At 43.8% G+C, this 19408-nt stretch overlaps 1 protein-coding gene across 1 annotated transcript in view; it reads left to right on the plus strand.

Annotated features, from left to right (window-relative positions):
- Positions 1-19408, plus strand: part of LOC138743573 (dedicator of cytokinesis protein 2-like) — a 699740-nt gene that overhangs the window by 132879 nt on the left and 547453 nt on the right. Inside the window, exons 12-13 of the mRNA XM_069899077.1 lie at positions 1696-1771; positions 10784-10863. Coding sequence (XP_069755178.1) covers positions 1696-1771; positions 10784-10863 — 156 coding nt within the window. The remainder of the gene's footprint in view (positions 1-1695; positions 1772-10783; positions 10864-19408) is intronic.

Raw genomic sequence — 19408 nt, forward strand, 5'->3', positions numbered from 1 at the left:
TCCACTAGTCACCGGCCTCCAATTTGACAAACAATTTTCTACCAGTACTCTCTGACACCTCCCATCCAACCATTGCTGAATCCATTTCACTACCTCCTTATTTATTCCTAATGCCTCCACCTTTTTTCATAACCTCCTGTGAGGAACTTTGTCAAAAGTTTTACTAAAGTCTAAATAGACAACATCCACAGCCTTCCCTTCATCAATCTTTTTTGTAATCCCCTTGAAAAATTCTTTCAGGCTTGTTAAGCATGATCTATCCCTGACAAAACCATGCTGACTACTTCCTATCAATCCCTGTTCTTCCAAATATTTGTAAATGATATCCCTCAGAACACTTTCCATCAACTTACCCACCACAGACGTCAGACTCACAGGTCTATAATTTCCTGGCTTACATTTGGACCCTTTCTTAATTAGTGGAACAACATGACCACCCTTCAATCCTCTGGCACTACCCCCGTGACCAGTGACATCCTAAATATCTTTGTTAATGGCCCCACTATCTGTACACTAGCCTCCCTGAGTGTTCTTGGGAATACTTTGTCTGGACCCAGAGATATGTCCACCTTTATCTTTTTTAACACTGCCATCACTACCTTCTCGGTTATCCTTAAATGATTCATGACCTCCCCACTATTTTCTTTTACTTCAAATGGCACAATATTTTTTTCCCTAGTGAATAGCAAGGAAAAAACATAATTTAAAATTTCCCCCATCTCCTCTGACTTCTCACTCAGCCTACCCACCCTATCTACAAGGGGTCCAATTTTATCCCTCACTAATTTTTTACTTTTAATGTACCTATAGAAACCCTTTGGATTGATTCTTACTCTGCCTGCCAAAGCCTCTTCGTGCCTCTTTTTGGCTTTTCTAATTTCTTAAGATTTTTTCTATACTCCTTGTAGTCTTCTTTCAATTTCTCAGCACCCTGCTGTTTATACCTCTTGTACACCTCCCTCTTTCTCCTATCCAAATTTCTAATATTCTTCGAAAACCAAAGCTCCCTATGACTTCCAGCCTTTCCTTTGATCCTCACTGGGACATATCTACTCTTAAAATTTCTTCTTTGAATATTCTCCATTTTTCATTTACATCCTTTCCTGAAAAAAATCATCTCCCACTCAATACTCCCCAAAGCCATTCTCATTCCTTCAAAATTTGCTTTTCTCCAATCCAGAACCTCAACTTCAGGCCCTTCTTTGCTCTTCCTTAAAACTAATAGAGTTGTGATCACTAGACCCAATTTGTTCTCCAATATTAACATCAGACCTATCTCGTTCCCTATCAGGAGATCCAGTATTACACCATCCTGAGTCGGTTCCTCTATGTATTAATTAAGAAAACTATCTTGCACACATTTGACAAACTCTAGCCCATCCAGCCCTCTTACTGTATGGGTATCCCAATCAATGTGAGGGAAGTTAAAATCTCCCATGATCACACCTTATGTTTATTACACATATATGCTATCTCCTTACAAATTTGGTCTTCCAATTTTCTTGGCCCATTTGGTGGTCTATAATACACTCCTATTAGTACCCTCATGCCTCCTCCATCCCTCAATTCCACCTGAACAGCCTTGGCTGGACTTGTTGAAATCAACAAAATCTGTTGGACCTTATTGCATGCATTATTAAAGATTGCAACAATGTTTTGTCCCTGCTGCACTGAATATTCTTCATTTCATTCCAGTTATGGACATCACTGATATTGTGAAAGGCAAAGCAGAAAGCGATGAAGAGAAGCAGCATTTTATTCCTTTCCATCCGTGAGTCGTTTCAATTCTTTCTTGGATTAAATGAAGACAGATAAATATTAGTTTGGATTGGGTAGCATCCACAGAAATGTTTCGTTAATATGTTGGGGTGGCCATTGCAAAAGAAGGCATGGTCATAGGGTTACCATATATTACCATACATGTTTGCATTTATATAATGTTAAAAGTAAACAGTATTATTAAAAACTAGTAACCTATGACCATGTCCTCCTTTGGAACGGCTACATGTTTTTGAGCAAGGAATCCGTTGTGATTGTAATTTAATACACAAGAGTGCTGGAGAAACTCACCAGGTCACACAGAGATCATAGGCATGAACAAAGAGCAGGCAACCACCTGAATCAAAGGGTCAGGGGAGGATGGAAGAAGGTGCAGGGGGAGGAGCACAGGCCAAAAGACAAGAGGTAATGGATGATTATGGGTAGAAGAGAAGAAAAAGCTGAGATGTACTAGGGGAGAGGATAGCTCTGTGAATCCAAGGTAAGGATTTGTTTTAGTCAATATTTTAATGGCAGTGGCACCACTTTATGATAATGTTCTCTTTCTTCTGGTGAAGTCAGTATCAACGTATGCAATTGCTCTAACCAGCATTGACATGAATTCCTCTCACATTACTAGTGCTGTCACAAATTAATTGCAACCAAGGAAACTCCTCCCTTGAACTATTAAGGTTTCTGGCTGTAAATGAAAGACCTTTAAAATTTTATCAAAATGTTGTTCAGATCAAGAATTCTGAAAAAAAACATTTTATAAATAATTTTATAAACTCCTGTCATATTGATTTAAATTATAATCATGAGTAATCATGGAAAAAGAACATTTTATGAGATGATAAATACTAATTTTGAATTTGAATATATCCACTTTAACTATTCAAGCCTCTTTGCTGGAATAATTATAATTTCATCATTCAAAGAGCAATCAATAATTTGCTTCCAAAAAGAAAGTAAGAATATAATTATTTTTTTATGTATTTTAAATCCTTTAAGTCTTCCAAAACACTTCAAAAACAATAATTTAATTTCAAAATGATGTTTTTTATTACAGGTAAATGCAACAGTTAATTTGCAGTACCAGTGCGGAGTGTGAGAATGCATATGAGGGTGTTTGTGTACAGTGTCAGTGCAGTTTGTGTATGAGAATCATTGTGTGAATATGTCTGAGGGTATGAGCATGTGCAGTGTCAATGTGGTGGGAGAGTACGTCTGAGGGTGTTTGTGTGTCTGTGTGGTGTCAGTGTGGTGGGAGAGTATGTGTGAGGGTGTTTGTGTGTCTGTGTGGTGTCAGTGTGGTGGGAGAGTATGTGTGAGGGTGTTTGTGTGTCTGTGTGGTGTCAGTGTGGTGGGAGAGTATGTGTGAGGGTGTTTGTGTGTCTGTGTGGTGTCAGTGTGGTGGGAGAGTATGTGTGAGGGGGTTTGTGTGTCTGTGTGGTGTCAGTGTGGTGGGAGAGCATGTGTGAAAGTATTTGTGTGTATGTGCGGTGTCATTGTGGTGGGAGAGTATGTGTGAGGGTGTTTGTGTGTCTGTGTGGTGTCAGTGTGGTGGGAGAGTATGTGTGAGGGTGTTTGTGTGTCTGTGTGGTGTCAGTGTGGTGGGAGAGTATGTGTGAGGGTGTTTGTGTGTCTGTGTGGTGTCAGTGTGGTGGGAGAGTATGTGTGAGGGTGTTTGTGTGAATGTGCGGTGTCATTGTGGTGGGAGAGTATGTGTGAGGGTGTTTGTGTGTCTGTGTGGTGTCATTGTGGTGGGAGAGTATGTGTGAGGGTGTTTGTGTGTCTGTGTGGTGTCAGTGTGGTGGGAGAGTATGTGTGAGGGGGTTTGTGTGTCTGTGTGGTGTCAGTGTGGTGGGAGAGTATGTGTGAGGGTGTTTATGTGTCTGTGTGGTGTCAGTGTGGTGGGAGAGCATGTGTGAGGGTGTTTGTGTGTCTGTGTGGTGTCAGTGTGGTGGGAGAGTATGTGTGAGGGTGTTTGTGTGTCTGTGTGGTGTCAGTGTGGTGGGAGAGTATGTGTGAGGGTGTTTGTGTGTCTGTGTGGTGTCAGTGTGGTGGGAGAGTATGTGTGAGGGTGTTTGTGTGTCTGTGTGGTGTCAGTGTGGTGGGAGAGTATGTGTGAGGGGGTTTGTGTGTCTGTGTGGTGTCAGTGTGGTGGGAGAGTATGTGTGAGGGGGTTTGTGTGTCTGTGTGGTGTCAGTGTGGTGGGAGAGCATGTGTGAAAGTATTTGTGTGTATGTGCGGTGTCATTGTGGTGGGAGAGTATGTGTGAGGGTGTTTGTGTGTCTGTGTGGAGTCAGTGTGGTGGGAGAGTATGTGTGAGGGTGTTTGTGTGTCTATGTGGTGTCAGTGTGGTGGGAGAGTATGTGTGAGGGTGTTTGTGTGTCTGTGAGGTGTCAGTGTGGTGGGAGAGTATATGTGAGGGTGTTTATGTGTCTGTGTGGTGTCAGTTTGGTGGGAGAGCATGCGTGAGAGTATTTGTGTGTATGTGCGGTGTCATTGTGGTGGAAGAGTATGTGTGAGGGTGTTTGTGTGTCTGTGTGTTGTCAGTGTGGTGGGAGAGCATGTGTGAGGGTGTTTGTGTGTCTGTGTGGTGTCAGTGTGGTGGGAGAGTACGTGTGAGGGTGTTTGTGTGTCTGTGTGGTGTCAGTGTGGTGGGAGAGCATGTGTGGGGGTGTTTGTGTGTCTTGTGGTGGGAGAGTATGTGTGAGGGTGTTTGTGTGTCTGTGTGGTGTCAGTGTGGTGGGAGAGTATGTGTGAGGGTGTTTGTGTGTCTGTGTGGTGTCAGTGTGGTGGGAAAGCATGTGTGAGAGTATTTGTGTGTATGTGCGGTGTAATTGTGGTGGGAGAGCATGTGTGAGGGTGTTTGTGTGTCTGTGTGGTGTCAGTGTGGTGGGAGAGTATGTGTGAAGGTGTTTGTGTGTCTGTGTGGTGTCAGTGTGGTGGGAGAGTACGTGTGAGGGTGTTTGTGTGTCTGTGTGGTGTCAGTGTGGTGGGAGAGCATGTGTGGGGGTGTTTGTGTGTCTGTGTGGTGTCATTGTGGTGGGAGAGCATGTGTGAGGGTGTTTGTGTGTCTGTGTGGTGTCAGTGTGGTGGGAGAGCATGTGTGGGGGTGTTTGTGTGTCTGTGTGGTGTCATTGTGGTGGGAGAGCATGTGTGAGGGTGTTTGTGTGTCTGTGTGGTGTCATTGTGGTAGGAGAGCATGTGTGAGGGTATTTGTGTGTCTGTGTGGTGTCAGTGTGGTGGGAGAGCATGTGTGGGGGTGTTTGTGTGTCTGTGTGGTGTCAGTGTGGTGGGAGAGCATGTGTGAGGGTGTTTGTGTGTCTGTGTGGTGTCATTGTGGTGGGAGAGCATGTGTGAGGGTGTTTGTGTGTCTGTGTGGTGTCATTGTGGTGGGAGAGTATGTGTGAGGGTGTTTGTGTGTCTGTGTGGTGTCAGTGTGGTGGGAGAGCATGTGTGGGGGTGTTTGTGTGTCTGTGTGGTGTCATTGTGGTGGGAGAGCATGTGTGAGGGTGTTTGTGTGTCTGTGTGGTGTCATTGTGGTGGGAGAGTATGTGTGAGGGTGTTTGTGTGTCTGTGTGGTGTCAGTGTGGTGGGAGAGCATGTGTGGGGGTGTTTGTGTGTCTGTGTGGTGTCAGTGTGGTGGGAGAGCATGTGTGAGGGTATTTGTGTGTCTGTGTGGTGTCATTGTGGTGGGAGAGTATGTGTGAGGGTGTTTGTGTGTCTGTGTGGTGTCAGTGTGGTGGGAGAGCATGTGTGGGGGTGTTTGTGTGTCTGTGTCGTGTCAGTGTGGTGGGAGAGCATGTGTGGGGGTGTTTGTGTGTCTGTGTGGTGTCAGTGTGGTGGGAGAGCATGTGTGAGGGTGTTTGTGTGTCTGTGTGGTGTCATTGTGTTGGGAGAGTATGTGTGGGGGTGTTTGTGTGTCTGTGTGGTGTCATTGTGGTGGGAGAGCATGTGTGGGGGTGTTTGTGTGTCTGTGTGGTGTCAGTGTGGTGGGAGAGCATGTGTGGGGGTGTTTGTGTGTCTGTGTGGTGTCAGTGTGGTGGGAGAGCATGTGTGGGGGTGTTTGTGTGTCTGTGTGGTGTTAGTGTGGTGGGAGAGCATGTGTGAGGGTGTTTGTTTATGTGCAGTGTCAGTGTGTATGGGGGCGGTACGTGTGAGGGTGTTTGCGTGAATGTGTGGTGTCAGTGTTTATGGAAGGTTCATGTGAGGTTGTGTGTATGTACAGTGCCAGTGTGTATCGGAGGGTATATGTGAGGGCATTTGTGTGTATGTGAAGAGTCATTTTGTGTGGGAGAGTACGTGTGAGGGTATTTGTGTGTATGTGCAGTGTCAATGTGTATAGGAGGGTATGAGGGTGTTTATGTGTATGTGCTGCGTCAGTGTGTATGGGAGAGTACGTGTGAGGGTGTTTGTGTATGTGCAGTTTCAGTGTGTGGGACAGTATATGTGAGGGTGTTTGTGTGTATGTGCGGTGTCAGTGTGTATGGGAGAGTGCATGAGATTGTTAACCAAAAATTTAACTATTTTCCACACCTACACATACATTAATTGGAACTAAATTTTCCTCTAATTTAGTTTGTAAGTTTGGTGATGTTTTCTAAATGATCAAAAATTCAGTTTGCAGAGACAATGTCTGCTCTGCAAGCACTGAATGTTTATCATGTGTCTGTTCAATCTTCTTCCACTGCTGGGCAGGAATGTGGAGGCAATGGGTTGGAAATCAGGGTTCTAGCAGAAGGCAGCCACCCTGCTCCAGCTGTATGACTGGTAGTCGCTGCAAACCTGCACTGGCAGAACTGAAGTAAAGCACTGTGGTGGCATAAAGGAGTGGTTTCTCTCACTGAAACAATAACCACCCCGGCTGTGCATAGTTGATCAAATTTTGGAGTGGGCATAAAAGTCCTTCATATTCTAAAGCAAACATACGCCCAATATTTCATGAGAATTTTGGATCATCACTGAGGGGGAAATTACTTCTTACTTTACACTCACCCAGTCACGTGCATCTCCTTACACTTTTTTTTAACTCTCATATAAACTTTATTCAAACTATAACATTACAAGATACAAACCACACACTGATATACAATGAAAAACCACCATTAACACGTGGCAAAGAAAAACCCCACGAGAAGCAGTAATCACTCCCGCCTCAGTATCAAATTAAAACACCATTTTTATCATCAACCACACATGCGATTCCTTGGTGGGCCTCACCCTTCCTGGAACTCGGCCACCATCCCCTTGGATACCGCCTGCTCCCACTTCAACGGCGCACTAGTCACGGACACAACCCTGAAAGATGGACGGGCAGGCCGTCAGCTTGCCCCACCCCCTTCACCGCCCACTGCCTTGCTCTGTGAATAGCCAGTTTCGCAAACCCCCGACAAGGAGATCCTGTTCCCGACCCACCCCCACTGCCCCATAACCGGATGCCTACAGATCTGGAGCGTGAAGCTAATGTACAACCAGATTTTGATGAGCAGCCCCTTCAGGTGGGCGAAGAGGGGCTGAAATGTCTCGTACACTCCACACCACCACCTCCTGGCCACAGAAGTGACAGGGTCACTTTGTACTTTCCACATCCTGCTCTTGAGAGGCATTGATAGGTAAGAATCTTTTCCCTGGGGTAAAAGTGTTACACACTGGAGGACATGTGTTTAAGGTGAGGGGGAAAAAGTTTAAGGGAGAAATGTGGGACAAATATTTCACACAGAGAGTGAGGGGTGCATGGAAGGGATTCCCAGAATTAGTGGTGGAAGAATAGGGTTGGGACAGACACATGAATATGAATGGTTGGAGGGTAACTATCAGGTGCAAGCAGCAGATTGCTCTTTTAATTCGGGCATCATGTTTGGAACAGACACATGGGTTGAAGGGTGTGTATTTTGCTGTATCGTTCCATGTCCTTATGTTTTATGCGATTATGATGTGTCATGAAAACAGCTTAATAGACATGGAGAAAGTGTGCAGAAAAAGGCAAGGACACAAGTGGATAAAAATACATCAGCACCATGAGCCACTGACCATCCTGGCAGTGGATATCCCAACAAGGTTGCTGGTATTTTTAGATTGTCCCAAAGTCTCTCAATCTACAGATACATCCTAGAAAAAAAAAATTCCGTTTGACTCAAGAGCCATTGCCGTCCCTCTGCTAAATGACATAAAGAACTGAGGTGCAGTCACTATTATTTTTAATTTTAATACCACATGACAGAAGATCGTTCTGATCATTGAAACCCATTTACACCCAATTAACTCACCAATGTTGTGAAGTTTGGAGGGTGGGACTTAACTGGTGTGCCCGATGAAAACCCATGCAGATAATGGGGCAAATGTACAAACTCCTTATAGACAGGGCTGGCTTCAAATCCAGGTCCCTGGCCCTGTAATAGCATCGTGCTAACTGCTGCACCAACCGTGCTGCCCTTTGGACTCTTGTGACCATAGGTGTGTCACAGGGTTTGGTGTTGGATCTCCTATTGTTCATCATCTATTTAGCGACTTGGATGAGAATGGAGGTGGTGCGGTCAGTCAGTTTGAGCAAGCCATCAAAACTGGTGGTGTGATGGAGAGAGAATAAGAATTTCTCAGGTTACATCATGATCTAGACCAACTGGGGTAGCGGGCAATGGAATGGCTGGGTAATCAGGATCTAGACCAACTGGGGTAGCGGGCAATGGAATGGCTGGGTAATCGGGATCTAGACCAACTTGGGTAATGGGCAATGGAATGGTTGGGTAATCAGGATCTAGACCAACTGGGGTAGTGGACAATGGAATGGCTGGGTAATCGGGATCTACACCAAATGGGGTAGCGGCAATGGAATGGCTGAGTAATCAGGATCTTGAGTAAATGTGATGATGAATGCTGGGAAATTAAAGCAGAGCTGTACATTTACAGAGATTGAATGGGTCCTGGACAGTGTTGTACAACAGAGAGATCCAGGGGTACAAGTAATAGGTTCCCTGAAAGTGGCGACATAGGGAGACAAATGTGGCACAAAAAAAGGCTTATGGCATTGATGGCTTCTTCTGACAGGGCACTGACTGCAAGAACTGAAACTTTATATTGCAGCTTCATGGGATGTGGCTGAGATCCCATCTGGAATATCAGGAACATTTCTGGTTGCTATACTGTCGGAAGAATGTCATTATAATAGGGAGGGTACAGAAAAGATTCACAAAATTGTTACTAGGGCTTGAGTTGTGAAGAGAGATGAAAATGGCTTTACCTCGAGCGAAAGAGGCTGAGGGGTGACCTTAAAGCCATAATGAAAATCACTTGGGCCTCAATGGATGATCTCAGTCTTTTACCCAGGGTAGGGAAGTCTAAAGTGAGAGTGCATGGGTTTAAGGGGAGAGAGCTAAGGGGGGAGGGGACGGGGGGTGGTTGTGCGCGAGCAGCAGATTTTTCATACAGAGAGTGGTGGGTATGTAAGATGAGTTGCCTGTGAAAATGGTGGAGGTGAGTACATTTGCGACACTTATAAAGTCCATGAATGGGACCTTGCCCAAAACGTTAGCTCTATATCTATACCTTTGCTACATAAAGTACACTATTTGACCAGCTGAGTTCCTCTAGCATGGTGTTTGTAACCATTACCATCAGGAAGGAGCTACAGGAGCATCAAAATCAGGACTGTCAGCTGGGGAATTGCTCTTTCCCACTGCCTGTAAAATTGGCAGTCAGTATTCTGTCACCGTGTAAATCATCACAAATCTCTATAGATATATATTTTTTGATTATTTATGTTCTGTGTATTTTGTTTGCATTATGGCACTGATTCATCAGGTTGTATATATTACAATCAGATAATGATGAATGTGTTGGGTTGAAGGGCCTATATCCACACTCTATAACTCCATGACTATGAATCTAGGACTCGTTCTATTCTGGAAACAGCAGGCTGGAATTCAGTTGCTAAATCTTCTCCAGAATATAACTCGATTAGGATTGGTAAAGCTAATCCCATTCAAAACAAAAGGAAGCCTATCATGCTTGGGCTTCCATGATGAGCAATTATACATGTTGAGTACCCCTTATATAAAATTCTCTAAAATCTAAAGTTTTTTGAGAGCAGACATGGCACCACAAATGGAAAATTCCTCACCTGACCTCGTTTGCTCATGTGGGCCGCTGTTGGCATCAGTTTATTACCAGCCATTGTCACTGCCACACGTACGTGCATTGCTCTCTGGTTTTCTTTTGCTTATTCTCTGCTCTGTGGTACAAATATTTTGTTGAAAATGTCAAAAAGGCATGCATGTACCCCGATGGGTAGCAGTGATAAGAAAAAGAGGAAGAATTTATATTTATCTATAGCACAGAAAGTCAAGCTAAACTAGACAGTGGCGCAAGTGTGAAACTCCTTACAGAAGAGTATGGGGCTGGAATGACGACCAACTATGACCTGAAGAAACAGTTTGAGTTCGATACTAAAAGTGATGAACAGAAGTTAATGAAAAGTGGAAAAAACACTGCATAAAGCTCCAAGTGAAGATCTCGATCGTGCATTGGAAGAGTGGATCCATCAACGTTGCAGTCACCACGTGCCACTTAACAGTATTCTGATCAAGAAACAAGCAAAGATCTATCATGATGAACTGAAAATTGAAGGGAACTGTCAATATTCAACGGGCTGGTTGAATAAATTTAAGAGATACGGCATTAAATTTTCAGTGATTTGCTATTATTTAACAACTGATACAGGCATTCTGCTGATGCTACTGCTCTGCATAGTTACCCTAAACACATTATTCCAGAATCCGAAAAAAAAATCCAAAATCTGAAACACTTCTGGTCCCATGCATTTTGGATAAGGGATACTCAACCTGTACTTTAATGCAAAGTGATTACTTAACAGCCTACTGTACAATATGTATGACACAATCTCGGAGTACAACTGTGATGTAGCCAGATACCTCTAGCCCCAGCCTGTATATTTATGTATTGCTTTGCTTTAAACCTGCATCTATTACATTTCACAAGTTTTCACTCTCATTTTTTGCAGATTTGTAGCAGAGAATGATTTTTTGCACTCTTTACTTAATCGAGTCATTTCTACCAAAGCAGGGGATGAAAAGGGACAAGGTAATCCTTTTGATCATACTACAAGATGTTATGTTCTGCATAATTTGCATGTCAGAATAAAATTAATTAAGTGTCACTAATATTAACTGGAAATTAGTCATTTTGCCTCCAGTAACATTGAATGACGAAAATATTTTTTCTATTGGGCTGGATTTGGACAGTGCTGAGTGTTGAGGTAAACTCTGCCCTCAACAATGTTTGTGGATTCAATTTCAAGTTTATTGTCATGTACCAGGGTACAGAGAAAAAGTTTGTTCTATGAGAGTCCAGCTAGTCAGCCCATACATAGTGCAGCAATAAAAACAGTGTTGTGTGTAGAGTTAAAGAGATAGATCTATTAGTACAGAGCAAAATTCACTGTGAATTTTGCACAGGAGTCTGATGACAGAGGGGGAAATAAACTGTCTGTGAATCTGGTGGTGAATGATCTCATGCTCGTGGAAGGAAGATAGTGAAAGGAGTGAGGCCAAGTGGGATGTGTCTTTGATATACTGGCTGCTTTCCAAGGCAGTGGGCATTGTTGATGGAGGGAAGTGGGATGTGTAAGGAGGCCTGAGCTTCATTTACAACCCTCTGCAGTTTCTTGTGCTCTTGGGTGGAACAGTTCCTATACTGAGGTACGATAGGAGGCTTCAGCAGTGCATCTGAAGAAGATTTTGAGGGAAGCATGTGACGTGCCAAATTTCCTCAGGTTTCTGAAGAGGTTGAGGTACTGGGGCACTTTCTTGGTCATTGTGTCAATGTGAGTTGTCCAGGACAGGTCACTAGAGATGATTCCTCCTGTGAGCTTTAAGCTATCTATTAGCTCCACCTTAGCACCATTGATGCAGGGAGGGCAGTGAGCACTTCTCTTGCAGAAGTCTTTGACCAGCTCCTTAATCTTGCTCACACTGAGTGGGAGGTGGTTGTCCTAGCACCAAAGCACTAGTTCATTTGTCTTCTTTGTGTACATCAAATCACCATTGTTAGAGATCCTGCTCATGACAATGGTGTCATCCACAAAAATAGAGATGGAGCTAAAATATAAACAAGCAAGTCTGCAGATGCTAGGGTTGAATGCTGGGGTGATGCGGCATCCATAGGGAAAATGAGCAACCTACGTTCCCTGCCTACCTGACAGAGGGCCTGCACGCAAAACATTGACTACCCTTTATGGATGCTGTGTGACCTGCTGTGTTTCTCCAGCATGTTTGTGGATTGGAGCTGAAGTATGCCTGGTCACACAGTCGTGATTGCACAGGGAGTATAGTGGGTGCTGAGTACACAGCCTTACTGGTGTTGAGGATAACCAGGAAGCACCCAACCTCTCTGATGGCAGCCTGTGCAATAGGAGGAGATGGATGCAGCTGCAGAGGGGTGGGGTGAGGCCAAGTTTGGAGGGGGGGGGGTGGTGGGTTGCCGATGAGGATCGAAAAGGATGAAAACAGGGCAAAATACTTCAGATGGATAACAAGGCTTACAGGAAATGCTTCCTCACAATGTCCTGGATTATTTGCCTATCATGCATCAGCATGCTTTAGGAATTCCCAAGCCACTTCCTGCCAACATCACTTTCCTGAATCCCCGATCCTTAATATTCAAAAGCAAAATTGTTCATGACATTGCTTTTATTATCATGTTCTAACGAGGCTCTTTATGATTTTTGCTAACGTGTTCTTACTGCTGTGTACAACTGAAAGCTATTACTCATTCAGAAACGAGCATCACATCCAATTACTCAATCAATGATCAAACTACCAGAAATCATTGCAGACAAAAACTTTCTGACTCTCTTCTCCCAGAGATTTGAGTAAGTCTTTGAAGCAAATTCCCAAACCCACACTCGGATCTAATGACTGTTGCTTGCAGTGAGATGTTCCAAATTAGAAAGGTGAACAGATGGTTGGAAAAAGAGTGAGAAAGAAACAAAATAGACATGAAAAGGCTCCTTGAGCCTGCATTATTTTTCATCCATGTGCTTAGCTAGCTCTAAAGGTTGTCATAGCTGAAGAGTGGTCGTGGGGACAAACTCCCACTGCTACACACATGCTCTTCATGGCGTGCATCTCAAATAGCCTCTGACAACCAAGTCCAACTCCTGGCCTTTGTGTGTGCCATAGTTCTTGTGCTTGGCAGAACTGTTCTAACTGACAGGAGGAAGGGCAAAAGTGGGCCATTGGCACCTTGAAACCAGTTGCTGTGGGCAGATGGGGCTTGTTAACTGTGGATGGTAACTCATCCAGCAGAGGGAAGACTCTGATTTCAAACCTTCGCTGACTTGTGTCTATACCCACTCACAGGAAAGGATTTGGGAGTAAATCCCAAGGAAAAATCTGGAGTTGGAATCGCAAATGCAGCTGACTGCTGTACCCAGCTCCTGAGATGCTGCTGGTATCAAACTGTATCAACTTTTGTTGTTCTTTTAGACTTGTCATTAGCATGGAGTGTGGTGGGGTGGGGGGGGAGGGATGTGTCCCACTGCATGGGCAACAGACGGATCTCCATATCAACTCTGCTGCCCTGGCTTGTGTCCTAGAGAGGCCCCATCCAGCTCATTGACTACCAGAGGCACGGTACCCATGGTCAAGACCACTGTTTCACTCATTTCCCTGATCACTGAATTAAAAACAAAAATTCTGGGAATATCAGCATGTGTTTAGGATTTATGGCCTTTATCCAGATCTAACAATGGTTGGAAATGTAGAGGTGGGGGGGGGGGAAAAGAAGAAGAGTGGTGAATGCAGTTCAGACCATCTCATCCCCCTCCCCCCTCCATCAACTTCATCCGCATTTACCCCTTCCTTGGAGAAGTAGCTGACACATTGAAAGATTCATTCCACTCCAACGACACTCTCTTCACTCACCTCCCTTTGGGAAGAAGGTTCCCACACCAGGTTCAAGGACAGTTTCTGTGCTGCTGTTATCAGATTCCAGGACGAACCTCACACCAGTTGAATTATGTTGCCAACTGATATCTGTCTGTAACTCTGCTCTTGTGTGCTTTGAACTGCTGTACTATGCTTGGAATTTCAAGCTTGCCTGCTCGCTGCACCTGGGCAATAAACTTGTCCCATCAACATGAAAGGTCAGAGAGAGCATAGGAAATGTCTGTAGTAGGGAGGAGTCCAAAAGCTTCTGAATGACATGAAGCCCATTGCTCACTACTCAGAGAGAATGGTACTGGGGGGGAGTAGAAAAAACTGCAAAAGAAAACACTCTAGTTGTTTGAAATCTGAAATAAAAGAGAAGACCGGCAATACCCAGCAGGTCAGGCAGCATACTTGGAGAGAGAATAACAAATTTAATATTGTAGGTCAATCACCTTCCATCAGAGCTAGGCTTATTAGAATATAATCTGGTTATCTGACATGGAAGCCTGCAGGTTTCCTCCCAACAGTAAGATGCAGAACTAGATGGTCGATCTTCTGATCTCACAAATGACAGGTGAGTCAGGAACGGGTTGGTTTGGACACAAAGCTCTTAAAGGGCAATGCCATCTCCAGACAAACCAGACAAAAGGGCAGGGTACTGAGACCTCCATTACCAAGCATGCTACTGAAAAATGCACAGTCATTAGAAAATAAAATTAATGACCTCAGAGCAAGGCTGCTTTATCAGAGACAGATGAGACAAATCTCAAGCCCCTTTCACACTTTCATTCCAGTAACTTGGCCGTTCAGTGTCCCGGGATAGGAATGGGGTTTTTGCCTTTCGCACTAGACCATTCCTAACTGGAACACCGAACGCTTTCACACTTGCAAGGGTTTATCCCCGGCATTCGGTCTGTTCTACCTTTAATAGGAAGTGCCTGCAAGGCAATTGCCTGATCTCAATGCCGTTGTCTGCAGATCCGGGGGATTGTACTAGGGGTCGAGGCCAGCAATCCCCGGCGTGAGATGATGTCATCTGATGCTGGTGTTGAGCAGATTTTTCTTTCACACTTTCTATTCTAAAGGCCGATTAGCGGTTGATTCCTGGGATCACTAAAGGGGCTTTAGTTGTCTACTGCACTGAAGACCTGGTTGACAGGGAACACCGCGATCTGACCAGAGGGTTTCACCATTCACAGACTGGATCAGAAGGGTGTGGGTTGTGAGCTTTTTAGTTAACACCAGCTGGTGTTCGTATATTGGTGTAATGTCGACTTCCTGCTCCACTGATCTAGAGGAAATATTGATGAAATGCAGACCCTCTATCTACCCCGAGATTTCTCATCAGGGATTCTTACCAGTTTATATCCCTCTCAATGCCAATTATAAAAAGACACTTGTTGAACTGCATGATGTGGTCTGTAGAGATCCCCCTACAACTACAGATCATAGAATGTGACTTTAATTAGGCCTAAGAAAACTCTGCCTAATCATTACCAGCAAATAATCTGCTGTACCAGAGGTCCCAGCACACTTGATCACTGTTACACTAAGATAAGAAAATCCTATCGTTCTTTCCCAAGACTGCAGTTTGGCAAGACAGATCACTTGGCAGTGCTCTTTCTACCTGCATACAGACTGAGCCCAAAAGGTGAGGGTCCAGTGATCAGGACAGCCAGAAGATGGTTGCAGGAGGTTGAAGAACAGTTGAAAGGATTGTCTCGAGTCAGTGTGTTCACAAACTAATCTGAGGGTCTGAATCATTACGTCTGGCTGTTATGGACTTTATTAAATCAGCTGTGGATGAGTGTGTTCCCATCAAATCATTCCCAACCAGAAGCCCTGGATGAACAATGAAATCCAAAACCTTCTGAGAGCCAGATTATAGGCATTTAAGGCTGAAGATCAAGAACAAATTAGAGGAGCAATACCTCATATTTTGTCTAGGCATCCTCTAGCCAAATAGTGTTAACATATTCCTGTTAGCCACCCCCCTCAGTCTTTCTCTTTCCCTGTCCCTATGTCTCCTTTCTTCTACCTCTCTCTGTCTGGCTGGCTGTCTCCCTCCCTTTCCCTTTGTCTCCTTTACGCCATCTCTCAGTAATAGAGCCACCCCCCCCAATCAATTCTCTCTTTTCCTCCTCTCCATGTCCAATTATTGCCTTTTGCCTGTAGGTCTGTGCTCCTCCTTCCCCCCCCCCACCCTTTCTATTTAGGCATTCCTTGATGGAGAGCTCATTCCCAAAACATTGGTTATTTATCTTTATCTTCCGCAGATGCTGTGAGCCCTGATGTGTTCCTCCAACATTTTTGTGCTTTTACTGCACTCACCATATCTGCAAACATCCATGTTTCACTCTTTCATGAACACTACACAAAGAACAGGCATGACCTACCAGAAAACCATAGTGGTTGAAATGGAGAATGGAAATAACAAAGGGTGCCTGACAGCTGTGGCAGGGCCTAAATGAAATACGCTGCTACAAAACCAAATCTGGTACAATAGGAAACAGTGAGGCTTCATTCCCAGATGAGCTCAATGAAATCCATGGTCTATTTGAGAATAAGGAAGAACCATTGCGCACCTCGATGTACCCTGAAAGTCCTCTACTATCAGTATCCTAAGATGACATGCAGCCTACCTTGGGAAACTGAATCCAAGGAAAGGATCCAGTCTGGACAGAGTACCTGTCTTAGTACTGAAAACCTGTGCTGAACAACTGGCTATTCTTGGATATCTTCAACATTTCCCTCCAACAGGGTGTGATGTGCACCTGTTTCAAACAGGCTTCAATTGTACTAGTGCCCAAGAAGATTGGTAACCTGCCTAAATGGATATCGACCAGTGGCTGATGAAATCTTTTGAGAGGCTGGTGTTAAAGCACTCCTGTATGAGTGGAAACATGGATCTGTTCCAATTTGCTAATCGCTGCAATAGGTCTATAGCAGATGTTATCACACTGACTCTACACAAAGCCCAAAACACCTGGACAATAAAGATGCATACATACATCAGGATGTTTTTTATCGACTACAGTTTGGCATTGAACTTCATCATCCCCTTCAAAACTGATCAGCCAACTCCAAGACCTGAGTTTCAATACACCACTGTGTAACTGGATCTCGGATTTCCCTATCACGAGACCTCAGTCAGGGAAGATTGGCAAGAACATCTCTTCCACAATGTCCATCAGTCCCAAAGCACTACAGAGCTGCGTTCTCACCCCCTGCCCTCTTGCTTTACACCTATCACTGTGTAACTCGGTGCGAGAACAACACAGTCTACAAATTTGCTGATGACACCACGGTAGTGGGCTGTACCCCCTCCATAAATCTTCGTCCGCGAAGCCAAGCCAAAGAAGAAAGAAGAAAAAGAGTGGGCTGTATAAAGAGGGACAATGAGTCAGTGCACAATAAAAGATTGAAAACTTGGCAGAATGGTGCACTAACAACAACCTCTGAGTCAACATCACCAAAACCAAAGAGCTGATAACGGACTTCAGGAAGGGAAAACCAGAGTTCTATGATCTAGCGATCATTGGGGGATCAGAGGCGGAGAGGGTGAGTAACATTAAATTCGTATAGGTCACCATCTCAGAGGACCTTTCCTGGACCCAACACACCAATGTCATTGTGAAAAAAGAACATCAGCGTTTCAACTTCATCAGAAGTTTGAGGAGATTTGCTTTGTCATCAGAAACGTTGGCAAAGGTCTCTAGGTGGGAAGTGAAAAGTGTGATGACTGGCTGCATCCTGGCATGGAATGGGAGCATTAATAGCTTTGAGTGGAAGACCCTGCAAATGATAGAGGACACAGCCCAATGCCTCACAGGAGAAACTCCCCACCATTGAGAACATGGAACATGGCAGTCGGAGAACAATAGCCATAATCACAATTAGGACATGCTCCTTTTTCACTGCTACCATCAGGAAGGAGGTATAGGTGCCACAGGACTCATCCTTCAGGTTCAGGAATAGTTTCTACCCCTCTGCCATCAGGCTCCTTAATAACTAATAACGTAAAAAAAAACTTTTGGATATTTGGAATTTCGGTTGATCAGTTAATCAGAAAAGTACTGTATTTGCAAATGAGACCAGAAGTGCCAATGTGTTTGGAAGCAACTAGCAGAGGAACCTAAATAATCAAAGCATTTCTAGTATCTGTCATTTTCAGTTTTATTTTAAGAAAGCATTTCAAAAATAGGAAAGAATGGTTCTGAGAATGGTTCTGTTTCAAGATTATTCAGTATAAATGAGGTTGCATAATGCACTGAATAATATGTCAAAACATTGCCCAACATCACAGAGTCACAGAGATCTACAGCAGGGAATAGGCCATTCGGTCCAACTTGTCCAAGCTGACTAATCTAGTCCCATTCACCCGCTTTCAGCTCACATCCTTCTAAAACTTTCCTATCGATGTGATTGCCTTTTGAATGCTCTTCTAGCACTACCTCTGGCAGCTCACTCCATTCACTCTCTGTGTGAAGTTGGTGTTCCTCATAGAAAATACCATTACAGTAAAACCCCTATTATTCGGCACTTATGGGGATTGCTAAATCCCGGATAAGTGAATTTTCTGGTTGCTTGAGATTGCAGGTTGCTTGAATTCTGGATAACGGGTTTTACTCTATATTTGAATATATACCAATAATGAAACCTATTCACTGATTGCAGTTGCAGCCTTGTATGACAGTCACTTTTTTTTTGTTTTGTTGCTTATTTTATGATTTTGTTTTAGAAATTCTGCTAATTGCTCGAATAACTTCCCAATTCATTGACTCCATCATTTGTACTTCAACTCTTGTGACACTCTTGTTTGCTTCCACAAAGATTTCAGCCTCTTTCCTCAAAGAGATTGTTAACATCAGACAAGCGGATGTTAACATCATCTATTTTGGTCAAGGGCCCAAACATCAGTACCTTGATGTACTGTGAATTTTTGCCTGATTACCCTCTTACAAAACATCTGACTATGAAGAAGTTTCTTCAAAAGCACCTGTCTAAATTGATTCAACACCCCTGAGGGTCACAATGGCTGAAAGGAATGAAAAATTGAAGGTTTTCTCTTTTCCTGAACACCTATAGTAGGAGACCAAGGCTAACTCTCTTTCTCTTGTCCTTGGCCAAATCTCAGTGCTGAATAGCGATGCTTAAATTTGCTTTGAAACACCCTGCCTAGCTCAATAACAACTTGAACTACCCAGTGATCACTTTGAAAGTGAGGGAGCCTAACTACAAGAGTTTTCATGAAATAAACATGATGGATCGGAGAAGATGTTCAACATCTATGTACTTGTTGGAAGTAATTTCTACTCCAATCAATTTTCAGTGACCACTCACTGATCTTGTAACTCACCTTATTCATCCACTGGATTGCAAACTCTTAGAGGTAAAATGTTTGAAAAACAGATCACAAATACTGGGATGGCAAAACATTGTAAAGAAGGTAGGTACACGTCGTCAGCTTGCACTGACCATCCAGACTATGGTCTGACAGTTTAATTGTATGTGGCTGTGCGCATTTGAGATGTATAGGTTCAGCATAGCTGCCTCAGTGATATTTAGAAATATTCTCAGATGTGTTCCTATGTTTTTAACCTTTTTGTTTGATGAAAGCTTATCATCGGTGTATGCCTCTTGAAGATCCATCAAACCAATTTGTTCTTGCTGTGGCAGTGTTCCACTTGCACTCA

The sequence above is a fragment of the Narcine bancroftii genome, chromosome 9 (genome assembly GCF_036971445.1).
Source record: "Narcine bancroftii isolate sNarBan1 chromosome 9, sNarBan1.hap1, whole genome shotgun sequence".
NCBI classification, from domain to species: Eukaryota; Metazoa; Chordata; class Chondrichthyes; order Torpediniformes; family Narcinidae; genus Narcine; species Narcine bancroftii.